We start from the raw sequence: 24,232 nt of genomic DNA on the forward strand, positions 1-24,232 counted from the left end.
GGAGCTTGTTTGGGCGGGAAGTAAAATAAAAGATGGCAACTACGCTGGCTGTTGTGGAAACAACGACATAGAAAAAATAGAAAAGGATGCAACGGTTGAACGGAAACACGTGAAATATGATGGAGATGACAAGGACCTCCAGAATAATGATGAGGGCGGTGAGCCTATGAACTAAAACGAATGTGTGTCTTTGCTCGTCCCGAGGACGATAACTTCAAAATGGCGTCTCGGATGAGATTTGAACCATATTTTAGTACTCGGGCGACTCGGGCGAAGGCCTGCCGTACATGGGCAACACATTCAGAGCTTGGTGGACTCACTCTTGTTTAAACATTGACAACCAAGGCTTTGGTGGGCATTTAGTAGTTACAAGAACGTGAAGATATGAAACATCAGTGGTAGAAACTAACAGTTTTAGCCCACTAGTCCTTATGATGAAAACAAATAGAAAAACGCTTTAAGAGAATCAAATTTCTACTAGTCCTAATGATACCTTAACTATTAGACAGTTTGGCAAGGACTATAGGACTAGAGCCAATTTCTAACGCTGAACATTTATGCGTAACTTCTTTATTGTTTGTAACGACGTTTCAGGGCCTAATTCTTGCCCCTCCATCTAACCACAGGACCATGTAACAATGAAAATATATAAAAAGTCGCAAAAAAAATCATAGACGATTGTTACATGGTCCTGTGATCCAACTGAATAATGCTTGATGAACGGAGGAAGGTAGCCACACCCGAGGAAGGGGCAAGACGTTGCCTTGAAACGTCGTTACAAGCAAAATAGGTTATGCATAAAAGATTAATCTCTCCAACATTGACAATGTTATGACATAGAATCAGGTATCAACTGTAGAAAGTGCACTGAGCCTACTTTCGACAACCCATCTGTTCCACACAGGGGACTTGCAACAGCCTACTGGTCCTATTCCCTTCACAAATCTACAGTGAGAGCAGACTACTGGAAGAGAGCAACCAAGCACACCGTTTTCGTTTTCGACAGTAAAGCCATTAAGTACCTGATGCCCCTTCCCCTCTACCTAATGTTAACAAGAATTCAGGGAACAGGAATGAAATTATTGACATTTTCAACGGATGTTCAACAGTTACTCAGCAACTGTAGTGTTCGTAGATTAAGCTGAATCAGACAAATGTTTCATGTTTAGCTTGTTGATTTATCGTTAACTGTAACTTGAAGATAATTTGTATAAGATATATAATGTATGTTATGAACTTACCTTCCCTGATAAGTCAGAGATATTTCTTGTCAGTTCTGTTGTCTTTACTTACATTGTAAACGACATACAGTCTAAAGGCTTTTCTTAGAAGTTAAGGGATGACATGGGTACAATTTATGGAGTCTGGCTTGACAATCGTATAAGGATCTATACAGAAACTTTGATATTTCTGTATATGAAAGAAATTGTAATCCATAAATTGTTTCTACTTTTCAGACTAGAGTAAGTAATTTCCCCTAGTCAGATCATAGGATGTCAGTAACATGCTGGGTGCATTTCACTTATGCTGGCAGGATTGCAATGCGGTTATTTTGAGGACACAGTATATGAATTGACACCTTAGTGCATGTGCCATTTACATCAACCATTGACAGGGTTAAAAATATTTATTGTCTCTCAACACAAACTTTCCCCATGGAGATTGTTACAGGTATTGCTTGTCTGGGGCATTTTCATGTTTTGTCTATCAAATGACAATAAGTCGATGTACTATATGTGTTTCTGCTTAAAATGTTGTTTCCAGTGACTTCTAATTTGTATCAGTTCGCGGGCTGTCCCAGGCTCTAAAATGTCACATAAATATAGAATACTAAACTCACTCCCGTGTAATACCAATTTTATGAAACGAGTGAATAGTTGTGGTATCTGACGAGCGAAAGCGAGTCAGATACCACAACTATTCACGAGTTTCATAAAATTGGTTTTACACGGGAGCGAGTTTAGTATTTTATTTATTACTTGCCATTGTTAACGTTTTTAGAATTATACTGTTGAGTATGAATAGGCTGACACCTACACGATCCACGGCATAGTCCAATTGAGTTTAACAGAATAATACTTCAAACACGTCAAACGTTGAAACGTATGAATTTAATACCATACAACGGTCCACCTTTAGAATTCAGGCGTCCGTTCCAGAAAATTATCGTAGGGCTAATCGCAACTCACATATTTTAACTTAGACTAACGACTGTCGTTGCGCTACAATACGATCGCCTTGTGGAACGGGTCTTGCACCTCAAAGTTTACAATCACGTCACAATACCCGATGACGTAAATTGTGGAATTTTGTTGCAAGGTCCATCGGCGAAACAATGCCATGTGACGTCAGCCTATCAACAAGGTTGCTGGGGTCATCGGGTGTGCATAAGCTCCTCTCAGTGATCTATCAACTCCATACGCAATGTCGTTGAATAAGCCAAGGAATGTTGAGAGCTTTCAATATTTGTTCGTGAAACGTGTTCCGAGAGTACATAAGCACGCGTTTTGGTATTACACAATGTGTAATAAAGCTGTATGTTTATTAAATGGGTGATCTCTTCACGGGCAAGAAATAAAGAGCCATATACATGTCTAATTAGCGTGAGTGAGTGAGTATGGTTTTACGCCACAAAATTCCATCAATATCACGGCGGGGGACAACGAAATGGTCTTCACACATTGTACCCATGTCGGGAATCGAACCGTGTCTTCGGAGTGACGAGCGAACGCTTTAACCACAAAACTACCCCACCGCCCCACTAATTAGCAAAAAGCAATAGTTAGCGCCATTTGTATGCATTGTTCACTACAGTAATGCACACGTGATGCCTGCATTGCAGTACATAAAGATCTGTAAAGAAATACAGGTAATGCAAGTTGAAAAGGAAACAGTGATATAAATTGTAAAGAGTTATTACACTATTTGGTTTGTGCGTATTTATTTTCATGCGTATTTGTCGGCAAGCAACTCAGAATTATTTTGCTAATGTAACGCAAATACGCCGCTTTTCTGGTGTTCTCTAAAATATGTATAAATTCAAAAAATCTAAATATCAGCTAATCGTTCATTGTTTTAACCCCAAAATTGCAACCGGAAGATGGCATCGAACTAATATCCAATCAAACGCGCGGCTGAAGAATGTTGATCGTGAGACAGATTGAGTTACCTCCCTTCGACATTTCTTCACGCTCGCCCATTCCTACGACAAACAAATTCAAAGAGACAACGGTCGTTAATCAAATCTATTCATCTAACCGCTAATCTCCTGCAGTTATTTTAGAAAGGTAAGACTTCTGACTGATTAATGTATGTTCCTGTTCGAGAAACTAACTGTAAAAATGAGTAGAGTGCGGCCGTGCGGGCAAATGTGGCTTCTCCAGACCGAGATTGACCCGACATTATGTGCATAATAATTTTGGCGGTTAGAGCACCCATACCTCTTTTCCGGTCCGGCTGCTATCGTTGATGACCTGCAATTTGAGAAAGGTATTGATGTGTGTATTTTTTCCCCATTGTTTTTCAACATTATTATACTTGGGCTGGAACTATTTTTTTTGTGATTGTTTGATGCTCGCCATGAAACGCAGTCATAATCCTATAATATCATTGATTGGCTAAATTTCACTGTACAAATACAACATTCGGCTCCAGAGTTTATATTTTCCCACTACATTTGTTAATATAAATATTGAAAAAGTGTAAGATCTACATGTTCTTAATTTCTAGTACTGGGAATGCGGAACAAATAAATACCTACACCTTTTACACAGCCACTGATAGATGGACGATGGTCACTCTCTGTAATAAAGCAACGGGCACTGATGTTCACCTGCTGTACCAAATATACAATCTGCATCAGACTCAATATTGTAATAGTCTGTTGCTAGCTAATTAATAACGATTTCGGGGTAGAATAGGTCTTCAGCAACCCATACTTGCTGTAAAAGGCGACTATGCTTGTCATAAAAGGCGCATCCCATGCATGGATCGATGCTCATGATGTCAATCACTGGATTGTGTGGCCCAGACTCGATTATTTTACAGATCGCCATCATATAGCTGGAATATTGGTAAAACACCATTTGGCTGTAATGAAACAACATTCAAAATTTGCTCTTTGTTTTCCTGGTGGCTACACTGGTTAGAATGACTGTCTAGTCAGACTCTATTTACAGGCCACCATCTAAAGCTGTAATATTGGTACCAATGTAGAACACAATGTGGCAGTTTCCAGTTTAACTTGAAAATGTATAAGTATGCGACCACTGTTATGTGTACTTATTCTGTAGGAATCTATATACATGAAGACATTTTTGACACATGTACACTTTGTTACATGCATGCTGACCGCCTCCGTGGTCTAGTGGTAGAGCATCCGCCCGGATAGAAAAAGGTCAGGGGTTCGATCCCCGGGGCCGCATACCAAAAGACGTTAAAAGATGGTACTTGTTACCCTGCAGAGCTCCAGATAAGCTTTTGGTGTTGTTGGTATTTTACCCATGCATTTTAAAATCATTGGGTATCAGTAATTCTATCTGCGTATTCAAATTTCTGTTACCCACTAGTTTTTACACATGTGGGTATTTAAGTTAAATATTTAAAAACACTATTCATCTAGTCCCTGCAAATTGGTGTCGTGTGGGTTTGAGAGCTTTATAGGACTAAAAAATACCACGATACTTCCACACGATAGTGTGATGGCAAATGATCATGATGTGACTGTCATCGTGGAGTTTGGCAAGGTTGACGGAATGCCCGTTTATAATTTCAAAATAAGTTGCTGATTTGCTAATCGAATACGCAGGGTTACTTCACAATATTTTGATGATACGCACAAATTTTATTTTTGTAGCGTATCTGTAATGTTCGTTGCGTATTTGATACGCTTGGATTTTATTTTACTGCATATTTCTGCATTTTTTATGCGTATTTCACGCAGATACGCAGCTTATCTGGAGCTCTGCCCTGTCTGGCGCTCGGTATTAAGGGGCTAAAATAAGGACTGGTCGGCTTGGAGTCAGTATACTGTGTCTGAGTGGGGTATTCACGTTAAACTGCGGCATGGTATCTCAGTGGGCTAGCACTTTAAATCGGCATCAGTCCGGACTAGTACAAGCAGCCACAAACACGCATGCACGTTGCTATATAAGTGCAATAATCTTGGACGCGGCGTTAAACCCCATTTTACCTCACCTCACCTTGTTACACATATGCACTTGGATGAGAGGTCATTGTTCGAGGATCTTCATATTTTGTGGTTTTAAACGTGTGTAAGACATTTCTAAGAAATATGTTACTTTTGATCATGTTGATGCATTTTTTTTCAATGCTGATGAAATTTCTTTAGAATTACATCATGTACATGTCGACTTTTACAAATTTGTTTTCTCTTATCTAAGTTTCTCTCCCATGAAGATCTGGGCTAGAATTGGTATTCAGAAACCCATGCTTGTCATAAAGAGGCTCATGATGCAAGTTACTGGATTTTCGGGTCAAGATGATTATTTACAGACCACCTCCATGTAGTTGGAATATTACTGCGACAGTGAAACATTAAACAACAAATAAAACTATCCTTCTACAAAATATACTTGCGAACTGTAATATATTGCACTTACAGAAAATAAACCTTACCTTCCTACTGAATGCCTCATCATTCAATCACAGTGATATGCCTACCTGGCATTTTGTCGTGTTCCCTTAATAAAAGTGGTGAGGATTCAAAATTGTACGAGGGGTGGGGCCAAATAGGGGTAATTTGACTATATTGCTTAAAGCGACTTCTTCTCTGGAACTAAGAGATAGATATCAACCATATTTGGGTTGGAAGTATTCTCCAATGGTTGGGATTCAAATTGGAGAAATAGAGGGGCTGAGCCCTACCCCCAACCCTGGGGACTAAGGGGCGGGGCTAAAAAGAGTTTATAACTTTGACACAGTTAAGATCCCCATCGTGTAACCATATGTACAATTGAGAGTATAATGAGAGGAATGCACAGGACTGGCCCTTCTGTTCATCTGTCCGGCACTCCCAATGCAGACTATGAGCAAAGACTTTACCACAAGCTCTGAAAATTGAAATCTGAAAAGAAGTACACAAAATAGTTTGGTTATAAAATGATCATTGTTCACATGGCTTTATATTTATTATAAGTTTTATTTAAAATTGTATTGTGTTCATTCAATATTGTTTACATTAATTTTGGCAACATGGCATCTGAACAGATCGCACCAACTCCAGCAACAAGGATCACATTGCTGCTATTGACGCCTTGAAACAAACCTTTGTTGTCAGAGAATGAGTACATATACCCTAATTATGGTAATCAATGAAATAAGTGCCCCGAGAAAAGTGACGAGGAATGCTTTTTTAACCTATGCACAATGAGTTAATTTGTTTCCAGAGATCAACCAGTCATAGTTGAAACGTCGATAAAAACAAAACTTTTTGGATAATAAATACCTGGCAATTATATATTCTGGAAAATACACAAGAAAATATAGACTGCCTTGTTAAGGTTTGGTTGTAGTAGGGGGTACTTTCAAATTTGTCTATAGTCTGGAAGGTAATTTAAGGTACCGACGTTTACTACAATATCTGAAAAACTATCGGACCTACTCCAGTCAAAGTTGGTATGAGATTATTAAACAGTCATACATAACTGGATATGACATTTAAAGACAATCGGTGCATGAATAAAAAATCTGTCTATTTAGCTATCACTATATTTCATCGTTAAAGTTCAGTCGTTAAACCCGTACCTATTGTTCGGAGTTAAAGTTTTCGAGGTTACATGATTAGAAGTCACTTTCATAATCTGGTAAGTGATGCTCTGATTGGTCGGATGAAAGTTCGTTCTGACGTGACCCGTAATGGGATGTCCTCAGATCTTTGTTCAGCGGTAGTGAGAACTAAGATCTGATTTTAATGAGATTGCAGTTTCACATGTAGAAATTTCAAGCTCAATGGTAATGCTAAAATTAACATGATTACGGTATAGGCCTTGGACTTGCTGTTCCAAAGTTATGCTGCTTTGGGCATGTGACAGTGATGTCAGATCCGGGGTAGAATAGGTCCAGGCTTGCCGTAAAAGGCGACTATCGGGATTGGGTGGTCAGACTCGCTGACTTGGTTGATTCATGTCATCGGTCCCAATTGCGTGGATTGATGCTCATGATGTAAATCACTGGATTGTCTGGTCCAGACTTGATTATTTACAGACCGCCATCATATAGCTGGAATATTGCTGAGTGTGGTGTAAAACAATAAACAAACAAACAAACAGTGAGGTCAACTGTTGCCTGTTGAAGAAAGTCAAAATGGGTCACAACATGTTTGATTGAAAAGATTGGGAACATTCAGCAGTCCTCATGCACACACTGAGAGAACACAGCATTTGACGATATGTTTACAAACAATTTTATGTGCCACCTTTGATATTTTTGTATAGGCATGCATTGTTTTGTATCGATACAGGAACTACTGATGTGGTACCGGTGTTGTGGCACAAAGTATTGTGATGCACCAACATTTGGTGAACCATTATCCCCTGAACTGGTACCAGAACTTCCATTCTTAAGATCTGATGACTTAATAAACTAACACGATTAAAGCAAGGTGTTCTTAAAATATGAACATATTGCCTATTTTTAACTCTATTTGTACAGAGTGCTGGTTCAAGTATCACGACAATTGTTTTTGTTTTTTTATAATTTGACACTGACAGGGATTTATACTCGGGACCAAGTCTACAACAATTGTCATTAAACATGGTAACTATGATTATAACTGATCTCATTCGCTTTTACTGATAGAGTTCCAATGAAGAGAAGGGAACTATAATTTTTACCCATTTTGCTCTGAATGCAATTTTATGATACTTCTGAATATAAGCATGTTAAGAACCTAGACCTTTTAAAAAAATCTCAATTGTCGATAAATTATACATTTTTTCCAAAATTTGCATGTCACAGGCACTTTGTTTAAAGGGGAAGTGTACACGCAAAAATCACTTTCTTTCTTTTTCTAAACAAAACGCAATTTTAGAATTAATTAGTATCTGTGTTTGAAAATACATGTATACACTCATTTTTTTCACAGTGAAAGTAGGAAGCTCACAATAGTGTGAAAATGATATGCCGTTATGAGGCCTTCGTTTTTCGAGCTAAACAGGCCTGAGTTATCCCCCTTAGATTATGACGTAATTGGTGCCAATTCAACTGGGTCCCTGTCTATATTCTCAACACAAAAGATATCAAGTACCAGTTTGCGGTAAAACAACATGGCCAAGACACACTCCGGCGCAGTGGTGACTCAGCATAACACTATGCTGGCTGGCATCTGAGACGCTAGAATCACACACCTAGACCTACACCACGTGAAGCGGCTCTAACAAAGCATGATGACGTCATAATGTTTATCAATTGGCACCAATGACGTCATATTGCAAGGGGCATAAGCCATGGTGTTTTTGTTGTGGAAATAGAACACTTGGTAAATGTGAAAAATATAAATCGTTTTAATGCGAAAAATATGTTAATTAATTGTGATATTTTTATATTTTTGTCTATGACACTTCTATGTTAACACTTTTAATGTGGAAAAAGTACAAGAAAAATAGGTTCATTTCCGTGTGAACTTGCCCTTTAAACTCCGTGATAATTCCCATTATGACATACCATTTTCTTATCAGTAATATCACATATTTTTTACATGTTTCCTCATGCTCATAGACTCTTATTCTCATTGAGGACAATTCCTACACGAATTTCTTTTTTCCTTTTTAGGTGTGTTCCCATGTGACCTTTGTAACATTGGGTTTCCACTGGGTGTTCTTATGCTTATGGAAACATCTGACAAAGTCACATGAAGAAGTGAATGGTGTGGCAATTTAACATTACTCCTGATTCCATGAGGCAGTTTGACTAGAGGACTTTATCATGGAGAAACAAAACCAATTACGGATGAGGAAGAAAGCTTCTAAAACAGACATGAAGAATGGATGTGAGAAAGCATCCATAGAAACAAGTGATGATAACACAGAGAAGGGCATCGCATCCATAGAAACCAGTGATGATAAGACTGACGAGGACAACGCATCCATAGGAACCAGTGATGACAAGACAGACAAGGACAACGCATCCATAGCTAGAAGTGATGATAAAACAGATGAGGACAACGCATCCATAGCTAGAAGTGATGATAAGACTGACGAGGACAACGCATCCATAGAATCAAGTGATGATAAGACTGACGAGGACAGTGCATCCATGGAAACAAGTGATTGTAGGACAGGCGAGGACAACGCATCCATAGCAAAAAGTGATGGGAAGACCGATGAGGACAACGCATCCATGGAAACAAGCGATTGTAAGACCGACATTGAGTATGAGAGTGGGATGATTCCTGATAGGAGTGGTGATGGTAAGAAAGAAGGTTCCAAGTCAAGTGACAAGAAGAGACACAAGAGGAGTCACCTACGCGTCAAGCCATTTCAGTCTAGTGAGTTTTGGAAAGCATTGACAGGGTCAGGTACCCCAAAAGGCCCTGTAAAACGTCAAAGTACACCAAAGCCATATATGTGTAGGGAGTGTGGGAAGGAATTTACAAGGTCAAATGACCTGCGGAGACACATGAGTTGCCACAGTGGAGTCCGTCCCTATCTGTGTAGTGAGTGTGGGAAGACATTTTCACGTTCAAGTACCCTGCAGACCCACATCAGATGTCACAGTGGAGTCAAGCCTTATCAGTGCAGTAAGTGTGACAAAGCATTTAAGGCATCCATGAGCCTGAAGAGACACATGGTGTATCACAGCGGTGTCAAGCCTCATGTGTGTGGCGAGTGTGGGAAAGATTTCATAACAACAAATGAATTACAGATTCACATGAGGTCTCACAGCGGAGTCAGACCATATGAATGTACTGAGTGTGGGAAGGGGTTTACAACATCAGGAAGTCTACATATTCATATGAGATCTCACACTGGAATCAAGCCATATCACTGTACAGAGTGTAGGAAAGCATTTTCAACATCAGGTAACCTGCAAAATCACATGAGGTCTCACACTGGCGTCCAGCCCTATCAGTGTGGTGAGTGTGGAAAAACATTCACACGATCAAGTGGCCTCCAGATACACATGAGGTTTCACACTGGAGTCAAGCCTTATAAATGCACTGAGTGTGGCAAATCTTTTACACAGTCAGGCCACCTGGTGGGGCACATGAGGTGTCACAATAAAGGTAAGGCTCACCTGTGCAAAATGTGCGGGAAAACATTTAAAGAACCAAGTCAGCTGCAGATACACGTTATGACTCACAATGAAGAGGAGCCATTTGAGTGTAATGAATGTGGGAAAACATTTACAGAATCAAGTCACCTGCAGACACACATTTTGAATCACAGTGTAGACAAGCCCTTTGAGTGTGAGAAATCGTTTACAGAATCAAGTAACTTGCAGACAAACATTTTGAATCACAGCGGAGACAAGCCCTTTGAGTGTGAGAAATCATTTATGGAATCACTTAACCTGCAGACCCACATGTTGAATCACAGCGAAGACAAGCCCTTCGAGTGTTGTGAGTGTGGGAAAACATTTTCAGAATCGAATCAGCTGCAGATACATATTTTGAGTCACAGTGTGGAGAAGCCCATAGAACGTAAGAAAACATTTCCAGAATCCGGTAACCTGCAGTCACGCATTATGAATTACACTGCAGACAAGCCCTTAGATCGTGAGGAGAAAACGTATACCGATTCAGATTGCCTGCAGACACACGTGAGCACTCATGGTGGAGAAAAGCCCCTTGAGTGTAATGAGTGTGGGGACACATTTACAGAAACAGGTCACCTGCAAACACACATGAGCACTCACAGTGGAGACAGACCATTTCGTTGCAGCAAGTGTGGGAAAGAATTCACAAAATCCAGTTTACTGCATAGACACATGATGATTCACAGTGAAGCGAATCCCTATGAGTGTGGCGAGTGTGGCAAAGAGTTTGACTCATCAGGTCATCTTCAGTCGCATATGAAGTGTCACAGTCAAATCAAACAGTGAAAGCATCTGCAAAATTATGTACTATTATTAAGCATGTTACATATTGAGTGTTAACATTTATACAAGAAAGCTTTATCAGTGATAAGAACGCTTTTATTTACAATTTACACAAGCTTCCCGAGCAGACATTGGTGGAGAAAGGCTGTGTAAGTCTGGGAATGTCGGTGACATCACATCCTTTGCAGTTGCATATGAATGCAGTCTATGACCTCTCCACTAGCTCGAGGAACAAGTCATTGTATCCAACTTATACAGACGTTCGTCCAGTACGCACAAAAATATTGCATATACATTAAAATATATTGTATCCCGAGGGATGCACAACAACAGCCATTGTACAAGTTCGTGACAAGAAATATAAACATGATAAAGGTATATTATTATAGTCATTATCAGTCTTACAATACAGTACACTCCATTTCATTACTTTACAGGACTATCATATTGCCAGTAGGGACCGGGGGCACGGCTGGCCCAGTCGCCTAAGGCGCGTGATTCGCTGTGCAGAGTTGCGTCCCTTGGGCACGCCAGAAACCTATGATTGTGGGTTCGAATCCCGGTTCGCCCTGATTATGTTTCTAGGTTTGTCAACACTATACCCGTGCTCGTGGGTTTCACCGAAGTGGTAAACATCTGAGACCTGCATCACTTCGGGCTTTCCTCCCACATTAAGCTGACAAGCCTCAATATAACTGCAATACTGTTAAAAGCGGCGTTAAACCCAACTCACTCTCTCTCACACTTGTGCTTCAGATCAGTACCCAATCAAAATCAAACTGCATTTACTGAACATGCTAAATGTGAGTTCAGCCAGCAAAGATGCTGTACTTAAAAGTAGGACCAATGGAGTGACGTACAAGACGTTATTGTTTTATGAAAAACAGCATGCAAAAATCATCAGTCAAGTTCTGGTATTGCCACAAGTTTCAATCATGAAGAATGGTGTGATTTTATTGGGATCTACTTATAGTGTTGTCATTCGAATCGATTCCAAACAAAGCTATTGGGATAATTGGGTCCAGGCATTTATCATACTGTATTTGACTAATAAGCACCCAGGGTGCTTTCAAAATTAGAAATAGGGGACTCTTATTAGTATATTATTTGTGTGAGAAAAAAAAGTTGAAAGATCGTAAATTTTGTGGTTTATGCTGACAGCCTGAAATGATACAAAAGGAACATTTGTGTATTATTCACGACAGATTTATTTTCCAGAATTTAATTGCCCATAATTAAGGGTGCATATAACACACACGTGCGTATTAAACACGAATAAATGAGTCTTGGGTACATTGATCAATCGGAAGGGATGCTAATTGAGATTGTTCACTAGCCAATATATTAGCAAATATCGCTGTGGCTGCTTATTATGTCTCGAATACAGTAATAGATTGGAGATTATAACGCCCTGACTAAGTGAGGCTGTGACTTTTTAACTGGATAATCCAGAACAAATAGTGGGACGGGACACCCATTCATTGAACACCGATGTATAACTGTACAATGTGCCAAACATTTGTTTTGGCTTCAATGAAAACACGAACAGGCTAGGTCAGTCACTGTCATTTAGTAGTTATCATTCTACACCTTGCTTTTTAAGGATTATGAAATGAAATTTGTTAGAAATTCATTGTTGTTTTGCTCTTTTTACAAAGAAAAGGAGGTATGATATGGGCCTTCTTTGGTCCACTGAAAATGTCAAATTTTGAAGTTGCAGAAAACTTTAAAATATTGGAATATATATTATCAGACATGTTCAAATGTTTGTCAAGTAGCCTTTTTCTTCCTTAGACTTGCAAACACCTCACATGGTCAAAATAATGAGTGAAAAAGGTTGATTTTTTGTGTACTTCAAATGAAATTGAAGTATGAGTAGGTCTGTGACCGATGTGGAATAGTTTACAATATGTTTGTAATGTTATGTTTTAATGTACATCTCCAATGAAAATCAGCTCTGGTCAAATACTTGCTCATGTTCAGATATTAGAAAAATGCTCTAATGTCAGCCTCTTTGGCAATTTATCCTTCCCTTACATTGAGTGTTGTTCTAAGTCCAACAGGGGAACAGGTGGCCCAGTTGTCTAAGGCTTCGCGATTCGCTGTGCAGAGTTGCGGCCCTTGGGCACGCCAGAAACCTATGATTGTGGGTTCGAATCCCAGTTCGCCCCGATTATGTCAACACCATACCCATGCTCGTGGGTTTCACCGAAGTGGTAAAGGTCTGAGACCTGCATCACTTCGGGCATTCCTCCCACATTAAGCTGACAGGCCGCGATATAACCGAAATACTGTTCAAAGCGGCGTTAAACCCAACTCACTCCTACAACTTGCTTTACTGATAACTTTGTGTTGTACCTTTGTAGGCATAATGTAGCCTACATGTGCATGTGAGTCTTGATTTTTAGATGGGATCCATTTTGTGTAGGATGTAAATATCAGTGCTAAATACATTATACATACAACATATGTGTACTGCTGCGTTTTTTTGGCCACAAACACCAATGTCAAAGTGGCCTGTAAATAATTGAGGCTTTGCCAGGCATACCAGTAGTGTGTAGTATCATCCATATTTCTTATAATCATTTAAGCAGTTTGCTCCCAGACCTTGTAGGCTAAAATAACAATGATATCCTTGAAAACATTTACCTCAGTTACTATGGTTACCTGTCTTATAGAATCTACAACCAATGTATATTTCTTCTCTATGTGTGTATGTTGCAAATAAAGGTTTCTTGACAATCTTTGTCATTGTTTCTACTGATTTAAGAAAGGCAGAGGAGCTGGTTGACAATCAACACGCCTCTCTTCACTTAACATGCTTAATGCCTAGTAATGGCGAAGAACCTATGCTGTGTTGGGATTGGGGGCACAGCTTGCAAAGCCGTCGCAATTGGCTCTTCAGAGTTGCATTCATTGGACACACCAGGGCCCAGATCCACAAAGCAATCTTAGCGCTACGACTGTCGCAAGTCCGTGTTAAAGAATGGGAGTTACAATCACCTTAGCGCTAAGATCTCTTTGTGGAATGGGGCCCAGAAACCTATGGTTGTGGGTTCGAATTCCCGATTGCCTTGATTATGTTTCTAGATTTGTCAGCACCATACCTATGCTTGTAGGTTTCAGCAAAGTGGTAAACACACAGCTAGTATCTACAATAATTTGAGTGACCTCAGCATGTTGAAATGATCTTGATGTGTAACATAAAAATGAAAAACTAAGATATCTTACGAAATCTGTGAAAAACTTCCAGTACCCGTACTCAGATCTTTTTACTCCAATACAGTACCTCTCTGCATGAAGCTTGCACATCAGGATTTAATAAAAGTGGGAGTTAAATCTGGGCCATTTGTAACCTACAGACTTCAGTGTGGGTAGGTGGAATGGGGGTGGAGTTCCACCAAAGAAATCACAAACACCATATGTAAACCATGACTTATTTCACTCTAACAACCAAATCAATTTGTTATGGTAGACAATGTGCTTACAAAATGCCATCAGATGTGGCCACCCCATGTATAGCATGGCATCTACACCCAAAAGTATGCAGAACGAATGGTATGTTTGTGTTCTGTGGTGCTTTTCATTTGCCAAGAGTGAATTTTACGATTTCTGACCCTCCGTGGCATAGTGGATAGAGTGTCCGGAGAGCAGAAGGTCAGGGTTCAATCCCCGGCTGCGTCATAACCAAAACAATTGTCTGGTCCAGACTCAATTATTTAGAGACTGACATCATATAGCTGGAATATTGCTTAGTGCGGCGTTAAACAACAAACAAACAAACAAATCATACCAAAACACATTAACAGATGGTACTCGGAGACTGAGTGGGGTATTCATGTTAAGCTGTGGCATGGTATCTCAGTGGGCTAGGACTATCAACTCGGCATTATTCCAGACTAGTACAAGCAGCCATGGTGCTATGTAAGTGCAATAATCTTGAACACAACATTAAACCCCATTTCTCCCCACCTCGCCTCAGGGTTAACAAAATTTTCTGTGGAGGTGACTCCAGATGTCCAATTACACAAAAAATCATCAACACGATGTGTTTGCTTTATTATCTCTTGGCATGCTCTGGGGGGCACGGGTGGCCAAGTCGTCTAAGGTGCCGCGATTTGCTGTGCAGAGTTGCGTCCCTTGGGCATGCCAGAAACCTATGATTGTGGGTTCGATTCCCGGTTCACCCCGATTATGTTTCTAGGTTTGTCAGCACCATACCCGTGCTTGTGGGTTTCACCGAAGTGTTAAACGTCTAAGACCTGCATCGCTTCGGGCTTTCCTCCCACATTAAGCTGACAGGCCGTGATATAACTGGAATACTTTTAAAAACCGGGGTTAAACCCAACTCACTCGCTCACTCACTCACTCACTCACTCACTCACTCACTCACTTGGCATGCTTGGTTCACTTAGGTTGCTGATTCTACTCTGCAGGTAGTGAACAGTTTTGTTTAAGCAGCCCCTGTGAGGAGATGATGTTTCATGCTTTATGTGTCTAGGTTTGTCAGCAACGTAGCCGTGCTCGTGGTTTTCACCAAATGGTAACCATCTGACACCTACATCACTCCTGGCTTCCTTTTTTTTGGTTTAACGCCGCACTCAGCAATATTCCAGCTATATGACGGCGGTCTGTGAATAATCGAGTCTGAACTATTCCAGTGATTGACATGAGGGGTTTGCGGGTAGTCTAGTGGCTTTCGCTCGTCACACCCAAGACCTGGGTTCGATTCCTGACATAGACCCTGTTCAATGTACAATGAAGCCCATTTCTGGTGTCCCCAACCGTGATATTGTTTGAATATTGCTAAAAGCGGCGTAAAACCAAACTCGCTCCCTCACTACATACACCTTGGTAATTATGATTGAAGTTGGGCTCCAAAAAGGTTTGAGAACAAGAAAAATTGGAATTTAATGAAACCAATCTCTGAAGCGGGATTTAACTGCATCTATGTTTGGGTGATCCCACATAAGGTCATGGTCACAAGACGTCGAAATTATGAACAGTTCAAATTGCAGGAAATTATGGATAAAACCATAAAAAAAAAATCAACGTTTTTTTACTTCTGTTAAGATGTGAACTGTTAAGTAACTAACTTAAAACATATATTATCATTGTATTAAATGTCAAGGTCTCTGAAAGTCATTCAATCAATTTCATTTCCATTTGTCCTGTTTGTTTGTTGTTAATCAACAATATTCCAGCCATATGACAGCAGTCTGTAAATAATTCTAATGCTAATGCTAAAATGCTACAGTAAAAAAAAGTCGCAGTGTCAGATCACTTGATCCTCAAACAGAAATTAGCAGCTTCATTATATATGCTTTGGTTTGGTTTGTTTTTTAACGCTGCACTCAGCAATATTCGAGCTATATGACAGCGGTCTGTAAATAATCGAGTCTTGACAAGACAATCCAGTGAATGACATCATGAGCATCGATCCACACAATTGGGATATGATGACATGCATCAACCAAGTCAGCGAGCCGGACCACCCGATCTCGCTATGACAAGCATAGTCGCCTTTTACGGCAAGCATTGGTTGCTGAAGACCTATTCTACCCTGGATCTTCACGGGTAGGCTGCTGTTATCTGTATGTAGGAGCAGGATAGGAACATTTGACATGCACAGACACTGCCGCTACTAACATGAACAAATACTTATGCTTCCGACAGTTGTAAAAAAGAAATTACAAAAGTATCATTTTTATGTAAATAGAGGTTATCACGCGAGTGTGTTTGGGGATGGTAAATATCCTGCATTAGGAATAAACATTGTATTTAGCGAGCCTTGGCTCTATACATAGTGTTTATTCCTAATACAGGATATTTACCATCCCCAAACACACAAGCGTGATAACCTCTTTATCATATAATGTCATTCTTTAATTCTGTGCTTCAAAATCGTTTTCCCTCTCTCATAAACATTACCGAAACATTGCGAGTTTTCCTGGAATGCGCGCATTAATATTTATTACGCCACAGGGTAAGTGATGTGTCAGTCGGACAGTGACAGTAGCCAATATAGTTCCAACTGCAATCTGTTTCTTATACAGTGGCGAGGCAACATATACGCAAAACGTCAATTGATTTTAATATCCTTTCGCGGCAATCCATCGGTCTGTCCGCTAGAGTAACTGCCCTTTGTCAAAGGGAAGCTACTCTAAACCCAGTCTACGAGACGTCACGGCTACAGTCAGACGTTGTTGACAGTCGGTCTGTCCTGTCATAACGTTAAGCAGTGTAGTCAGATGTACACATAGCGACAAAACGAAAAAAGGTAACAATTCAAACATATTTCGGCCAAATCCAACTATTTTAATTTGTGGAGAAGGTTTCAAGCACAGATATGGTTACTGATCCCGCTTGGCTAGGCCTCGTGCCCTCGCAAAATTGTTTCTCCAAAGTTGCCAAAACTTATAAAATGCCTTCGCTACGTCACAGTTAGACACTGTTCTTTTGATAATGATAGCAATTATCTCTGTAGTTTATCCAGATTCCCGATGGTTAATTCTGACTCGATCGCCGAATGACAAGGGCGACGCCATGTTTGTTTATAAACAATGAAAGTAGTCCCTACTTGACCTTTGATATTTGCATCTCTATCCGCATATGATGGTTTTTATCCGTTGGCTTTATCCTGCCGAGAAACCTACCCATTATATGATAAAGGTGAAATACGCGTACTAACGTGTGACAAGAGATTACAATCTTATGATAACAGAAGTAGGTCAACATTTTGATGTTGCATTGAACAGCGCCATGATCTTGGGGCATCATATTTGTTTATTTGCCGTGTAACCCTTGGAAATCTTGAAGTACTTGGCATTAATATTGAAGGTCAATGATTCACTCTCAAAGCATATTTTTCTCAAATATGTATTATGTGCATATTAACTCAAGAAGTGTCTATAATGTTAGTGTATATCAGTGTTCTGCATATCAACCTTAGAGGTGGGAATTTAAGTTTTGTTTGTTGTTAAACTCAACACTCTATAGGCCCGTGAAGATCCGGGGTAGAATAGGTCTTCAGCAACCCATGCTTGCCATAAAAGGCGACTATGCTTGAATATTGGAATATTGCTGAGTGTGGCGTTAAACGACAAACCAAACCAAACCAAAACCAACACTCTATATTGCAGCTATATGATGGCGGCCTGTAAATAATTGAGTCTTGACCAGACAATCCTGAGCAGCGCCTTATGATGAGCATGGGTTGCAGAAGATCAATCCTTACCCTGATCTTCATATTTTCACCTTCATTAAAGGTCAATGTTACGGTTGATGTGATTGGTTGAAATTGAGGGCAAGGTCATTAAACCTGAAGTTCATCGACCTGTATTAATAAGGTAGCTAGAGGCATGGGATGTCCTGTTTGAAAGTCCTACTTCACATGACATGTGTTCCACAAACCTGAAGTGTAGTAATCAAATCAAAAGTTCATGTAAGCTTCTTGGGATTTACCCAACAGCAGCTCATTCTAACTATAGATCAAAGCGAAGGTCGCATATGGGTGCCCTGAACCCGACTTGAGAGTGAAACCAATCTCACCTCCAAGCAGAGTGGACTGCCTCCGAGGTCTAATGGTAGAGTGTCCGCACGGAGAGCGGAAGGTCCGGGGTTCGATCCCCGGCCGCGTCATACCAAAAGATGGTACTTGTTGTTATCTTGTCTGGCGCTCGGCATTAAGGGGCTAAAACAAGGACTGGTCGACTCGGAGTCAGTATACTGTGTCTGAGTGGGGTATTCATGTTAAACGGCGGCATGGTATCTCAGTGTGCTAGCACTATAAATCAGCATCAGTCCGGACTAGTACAAGCAGCCACACACACACATACACGTGCATGCAGGTCGCTATATAAGTGCAATAATCTTGGACGTGACGTTAAACCCCATTTCACCTCACCTCACCTCCAAGCAGAGTGCATATGGAAATAGTGCCAAGTAGACATCTTTCAGCGGCATTTAAGTAATCATTTAAGTGTCACTTGAAGTTGTTTTTCAGTCAGTTGTTTGACATAAACAGATCATCTCATTCTACCAAGATTGTTATGTGCTGACGTTTTTCATAGAAAGCACTAATGAATGAAAAAGTAGTTCCACATGAGGTCACAGAGATCAAGGTCGGTTCACCCACCATTGGAATTCCTTCTAGGGCTAATTACACATGGGCAACAAATGATTTTTCATACTCAGTTATTTATGTCTGTATGGATAATAAAAGGTTTTGATTTAGCTTTGAGACATGGGTCTTTATTTCTAAAAGTAGTCTTGCATTGCACATTGTTTTCACCAACTGGTTGTGATATTTAAACCGATTGTTACTTTCTCACTAAGGTAACTAGAGACATAGGATTTTCTGGTTTTAAATTGTACTGCATCAGATATGTGTTTTCCAATCAAAAAGTGATGCCATTAGACTTTCAGTAATATGCTCTTTCTATGGTCTTTATCAAGTCAGGGGGCGGTCGGGTAGCCTAGTGGTTAAAGCGTTCGCTCGTCACGCCGAAGACCCAGGTTCGATTCCCGACATGGGTACAATGTGTGAAGCCCATTTCTGGTGTCCCCCGCCGTGATATTGCTGAAATATTGCTAAAAGCGGTGTAAAACCCAACTCACTCACTCACTCACTTTATCAAGCCAGCAAGGTGTCATGGTAATGGAAAGGTTAAAGTGATTGATACCATCTTTGTCCCAGTCAATCCCTTTATCTGTTTCAAACTCTAATTTTCCTTTTCAGTACCCATGTGACCAGTTATGTGGGGTTTCCACTTGGAAGTTCTTGGATGCAACGGAAGAAGGTGTATGAACGATAATGAAATAAACCAATAAAGGAGATGGCCAACTGAAGGCAAACTGAACTATCATTCAAATATGGAGACAGCAGACCAAATACAAATGACCACATGTGAAAAAGTGTTGATGGAGACAAGTGATGCTGAAAAAACTGTTCAGTGTGATATGGAACAAAAGCCTTATCTGTGCAATAAGTGTGATAAAGTATTTACTTCATCAAGTGACCTGCACGAGCACACCAACAATCACAGGGATGTAGAGGTTTTTCAATGTGGAGAGTGTGTTAAAGAATTTGCTTTGTTAAGTGACCTGCAGAAGCACACAAAGAGTCACAGCGATGTTAAGCCTTTGCGTTGCGAAGAATGTGATGAAGTATTTACTTCATCAAGTGACCTGCAAGAGCACACTTATAATCACAGGGATGTACAGGTTTTTCAGTGTGGAGATTGTGTTAAAGAATTTGCTTTGTTAAGTGACCTGCAGAAGCACACAAAGACTCACAGTGATGTTAAGCCTTTGCGTTGCGAAGAATGTGATGAAGTATTTACTTCATCAAGTGACCTGCAAGAGCACACTTATAATCACAGGGATGTACAGGTTTTTCAGTGTGGAGATTGTGTTAAAGAATTTGCTTTGTTAAGTGACCTGCAGAAGCACACAAAGACTCACAGTGATGTTAAGCCTTTGCGTTGCGAAGAATGTGATGAAGTATTTACTTCATCAAGTGACCTGCAAGAGCACACTTATAATCACAGGGATGTACAGGTTTTTCAGTGTGGAGATTGTGTTAAAGAATTTGCTTTGTTAAGTGACCTGCAGAAGCACACAAAGAGTCACAGCGATGTTAAGCCTTTGCCTTGCGGAGAGTGTGATGAAGTATTTACCTCGTCAAGTGACCTGGAGATACACAAGAAGAGTCACAGTGGTGCCAAGCCATTACAGAGCGGAGAGAGTGATCAAGAATTTGATTCATCAAGTGACCTGGAGATACACAAGAAGAGTCACAGTGGTGCCAAGCCATTACAGAGCGGAGAGAGTGATCAAGAATTTGATTCATCAAGTGACCTGGAGATACACAAGAAGAGTCACAGTGGTGCCAAGCCATTACAGAGCGGAGAGAGTGATCAAGAATTTGATTCATCAAGTGACCTGGAGATACACAAGAAGAGTCACAGTGGTGCCAAGCCATTACAGAGCGGAGAGAGTGATCAAGAATTTGATTCATCAAGTGATCTGCAGAAACACAAGAAGAGTTCCTGTATTGCCAAGCCATTACAGAGCGGAGAGAGTGATCAAGAATTTGATTCATCAAGTGATCTGCAGAAACACAAGAAGAGTTCCTGTGTTGCCAAGCCATTACAGAGTGGAGAGAGTGATCAAGAATTTGATTCATCAAGTGATCTGCAGAAAAACAAGAAGAGTTCCTGTGTTGCCAAGCCATTACAGAGCGGAGAGAGTGATCAAGAATTTACTACATCCAGTGACCTGCAGACACAAAAAAAGAGTCACAGTAGGGCCAAACAAGTGAAGTTTGATCAAGAAATTATTTCATCAAGAATTCTGCGAAAACGCAAGAGTAACAGTCGTACCGAGCCATTACAGTGCGAAGAGTGTGACCAAGAATTTTCTTCATCCAGTGTCCTGAAAAAACACAAGAAGAGTCACAGTAGAACAAAGCCATTACAGTGCGAAGAGTGTGACCAAGAATTTTCTTCATCCAGTGTTCTGAAAAAACACAAGAAGAGTCACAGTAGTACAAAGCCATTACAGTGCGAAGAGTGTGACCAAGAATTTTCTTCATCCAGTGTCCTGAAAAAACACAAAAAGAGTCACAGTAGTGCCAAGCCAGTGAAGTTTGATCAAGAAATGATTTCAAAAAGAATTCTGCGGAAACGCAAGAGTAACAGTCGTACCGAGCCATTACAGTGCGAAGAGTGTGATCAAGAATTTTCTTCATCCAGTGTCCTGAAAAAACACAAGAAGAGTCACAGTAGTACAAAGCCATTACAGTGCGAAGAGTGTGACCAAGAATTTACTTCATCAGGTGAATTAAAACAACACAAGAAGAGTCACAGCAGCACCAAGCCATTACGGTGCATGAAGTGTGACCAAGAATTTACCTCATTAATTGAGTTAAAAAAACACAAGAAGAGTCACAAAGATACCAAGCCGACACAGTGTGGTGAGTGTGATAAATCATTCACTAATGCAAGTGATCTGAGGAGACATATGAGGGGCCACAGTGGAATCCGGCCTTACCGTTGTGGTCAGTGCGGGAAAACCTTCGCACAAACATCAAACCTTAACGCACACCTGAGGAGTCACAGTGGAACCAAACCCTATTTGTGCAGTGTGTGTGGGAAAACGTTCACAGAATCAGGAACTCTGCGGACTCACATGAGATGTCACAGTGGTGAAAAGCCTTTTCTCTGTAAGGTGTGTGGGAAAACTTTTTCACGATCAAATCACCTCAAGAGACACATGAGAGGTCACACTGGAGACAAACCATATCGTTGTAGTGAGTGTGGAAAATCATTCGCACAATCAGAAACTTTACGGATACACGCGAGGACTCACAGTGGAACCTGTCCTCATAAGTGCAATAAGTGTGATGAGGCATTTACGACTTCTTATCATCTGCAAAGACACATGATACGTTGCCATAATCAGCCTGGAGTCAAGTCCCATCGATGTAATGAATGTGCGAAAGCATTTCTACGACTATCTGACTTGGAAAGACATATAAGGTGTCACAGTGGTGACAAACCTTTTGAATGTAGTGAGTGTGGGAGAACATTTGCACAAGCAGGCACCCTGGCGAGACATGCAAGGTCTCATGATGATGTCAGGCCATTTCAGTGTAGTAAATGTGAAAAGGCATATTTACAGTCAGGCAGCTTGCGGGATCACATGTTGGCATCACATAGCAAAGATAAGCCTACTAAATGTAGTAAGTGTGAGAAATCTTTCACAAGACTACCTGACTTGGAGAGACACATGAAGTGTCACAGTAAACACAAGCCTTTTGAGTGCAGTGAGTGTGACCAAGCATTTATACAACCATGGGACCTGAAGCGACACATGAGGTGTCACACAGGAGAGAAGCCTTATAAATGCAAGGACTGTGGGAATTCATTTACCCAGGCATGTTCTTTACAGACTCACAGAAGGAAACACTGTGGAGGCAAAGACAAAGACAAAAGCAAATGCAAAGACAAAGGAAAAAACAAAGACAAAGAAGACAAAGACAAAGAAGACAAAGGAGACAGAGTCAAAAAGAAAGACAAAGGAGACAAAGGCAAAGGAAAAGGAAAGGGCAAAGGAAAAGACAAAGGAGACAAAGACAAAGAAGACAGAGTCAAAGACAAAGAAGACAAAGACAAAGGAGACAGGGTCAAAAAGAAAGACAAAGGAAAAGACAAAGACAAAGGAGACACAGAAGACAAAGACAAAGAAGACAGAGACAAAGACAAAGAAGACAGAGTCAAAGACAAAGAAGACAAAGGAGACAAAGACAAAGAAGACAGAGACAAAGACAAAGAAGACAGAGTCAAAGACAAAGAAGACAGAGTCAAAGACAAAGAAGACACAGAAGACAAAGACAAAGAAGACAGAGTCAAAGACAAAGAAGACAGAGTCAAAGACAAAGAAGACAAAGGAGACAAAGACAAAGAAGACAGAGACAAAGACAAAGAAGACAGAGTCAAAGACAAAGAAGACAGAGTCAAAGACAAAGAAGACAAAGGAGACAAAGAAGACACAGACAAAGAAGAAAAAGACAAAGAAGACAAAGAATAAAGAGACAAAGACAAACTATTTAGTATCTGGCAGAAACATGTCAGGTGTCACAGACAAGCACATTGTCAGGAAATACTATAATAACATGTGTGCATGCGTGTATGCTAATGCTAATTTTACAGTGCCAGCCCATTGACATGCCAGGTCGCAGTATAACATGAATAACCCACTCAAGACACAGTATACAGACTTTGAGCCAACGAGTCCTTGTTTTATCCCCTTACTGCCGAGCGCCAGGCAGTGTATCTACAAGTACCTTCTTCTTCTAACGTCTTGTGGTATGTGTTTGTCAGCACCATACACATGCTCGTGGGTTTCACCGAAGTGGTAAACGTCTGAGACCTGCATCCCTTCGGGCTTTCCTCCCACATTAAGCTGACGCGTCGTGATATAACTGGAATAATGTTAAAAGCGCCGTTAAACCTAACTCACTCACTCACTCATAATGTACGTCCGTGTCTACATGTTACCATAGCTTGTACTTACGTACATCCATGTCAACATGTTATCATAGCTTCTTCTTAAGTACAAGTTGCTAACATAATATGTAGAATTGTAGGTTGGTCAATTTGTTCACATA

General features: G+C 40.4%; 2 protein-coding genes across 3 annotated transcripts; both read left to right on the top strand.

Annotated features, from left to right (window-relative positions):
* Positions 1-11,645, top strand: LOC125372190 (zinc finger protein 431-like). 2 transcript variants are annotated; one of them, XM_048381375.1, is made up of 2 exons: positions 1-351; positions 8,791-11,645. In XM_048381375.1, exon 2 carries the CDS (start codon positions 8,944-8,946, stop codon positions 11,059-11,061), a length of 2,118 nt encoding a protein of 705 aa, XP_048237332.1. In that variant the 5' UTR covers positions 1-351; positions 8,791-8,943; the 3' UTR covers positions 11,062-11,645. The 2 variants fall into 2 exon arrangements, with proteins under 2 accessions (XP_048237332.1, XP_048237331.1); XM_048381374.1 differs by lacking the exon at positions 1-351 and adding an exon at positions 3,299-3,489.
* On the top strand, positions 2,459-23,652 carry LOC124120267 (zinc finger protein 271-like). The gene is made up of 2 exons (XM_048381347.1): positions 2,459-3,287; positions 19,799-23,652. The coding sequence occupies exon 2, from the start codon at positions 19,933-19,935 to the stop codon at positions 23,650-23,652; it is 3,720 nt and encodes a 1,239-aa protein (XP_048237304.1). The 5' UTR covers positions 2,459-3,287; positions 19,799-19,932.
* Positions 23,653-24,232: the final 580 nt, after the last annotated feature.

This window comes from Haliotis rufescens, unplaced genomic scaffold (assembly GCF_023055435.1).
Source record: "Haliotis rufescens isolate VD_foot unplaced genomic scaffold, xgHalRufe1.0.p SCAF_38, whole genome shotgun sequence".
NCBI classification, from domain to species: Eukaryota; Metazoa; Mollusca; class Gastropoda; order Lepetellida; family Haliotidae; genus Haliotis; species Haliotis rufescens.

Excerpts from the sequence above, each read along its gene's own strand:
- LOC124120267 (XM_048381347.1), top strand. The coding sequence starts at position 19,933 with ATGGAGACAGCAGACCAAATACAAATGACCACATGTGAAAAAGTGTTG.
- LOC125372190 (XM_048381375.1), top strand. The coding sequence starts at position 8,944 with ATGGAGAAACAAAACCAATTACGGATGAGGAAGAAAGCTTCTAAAACA.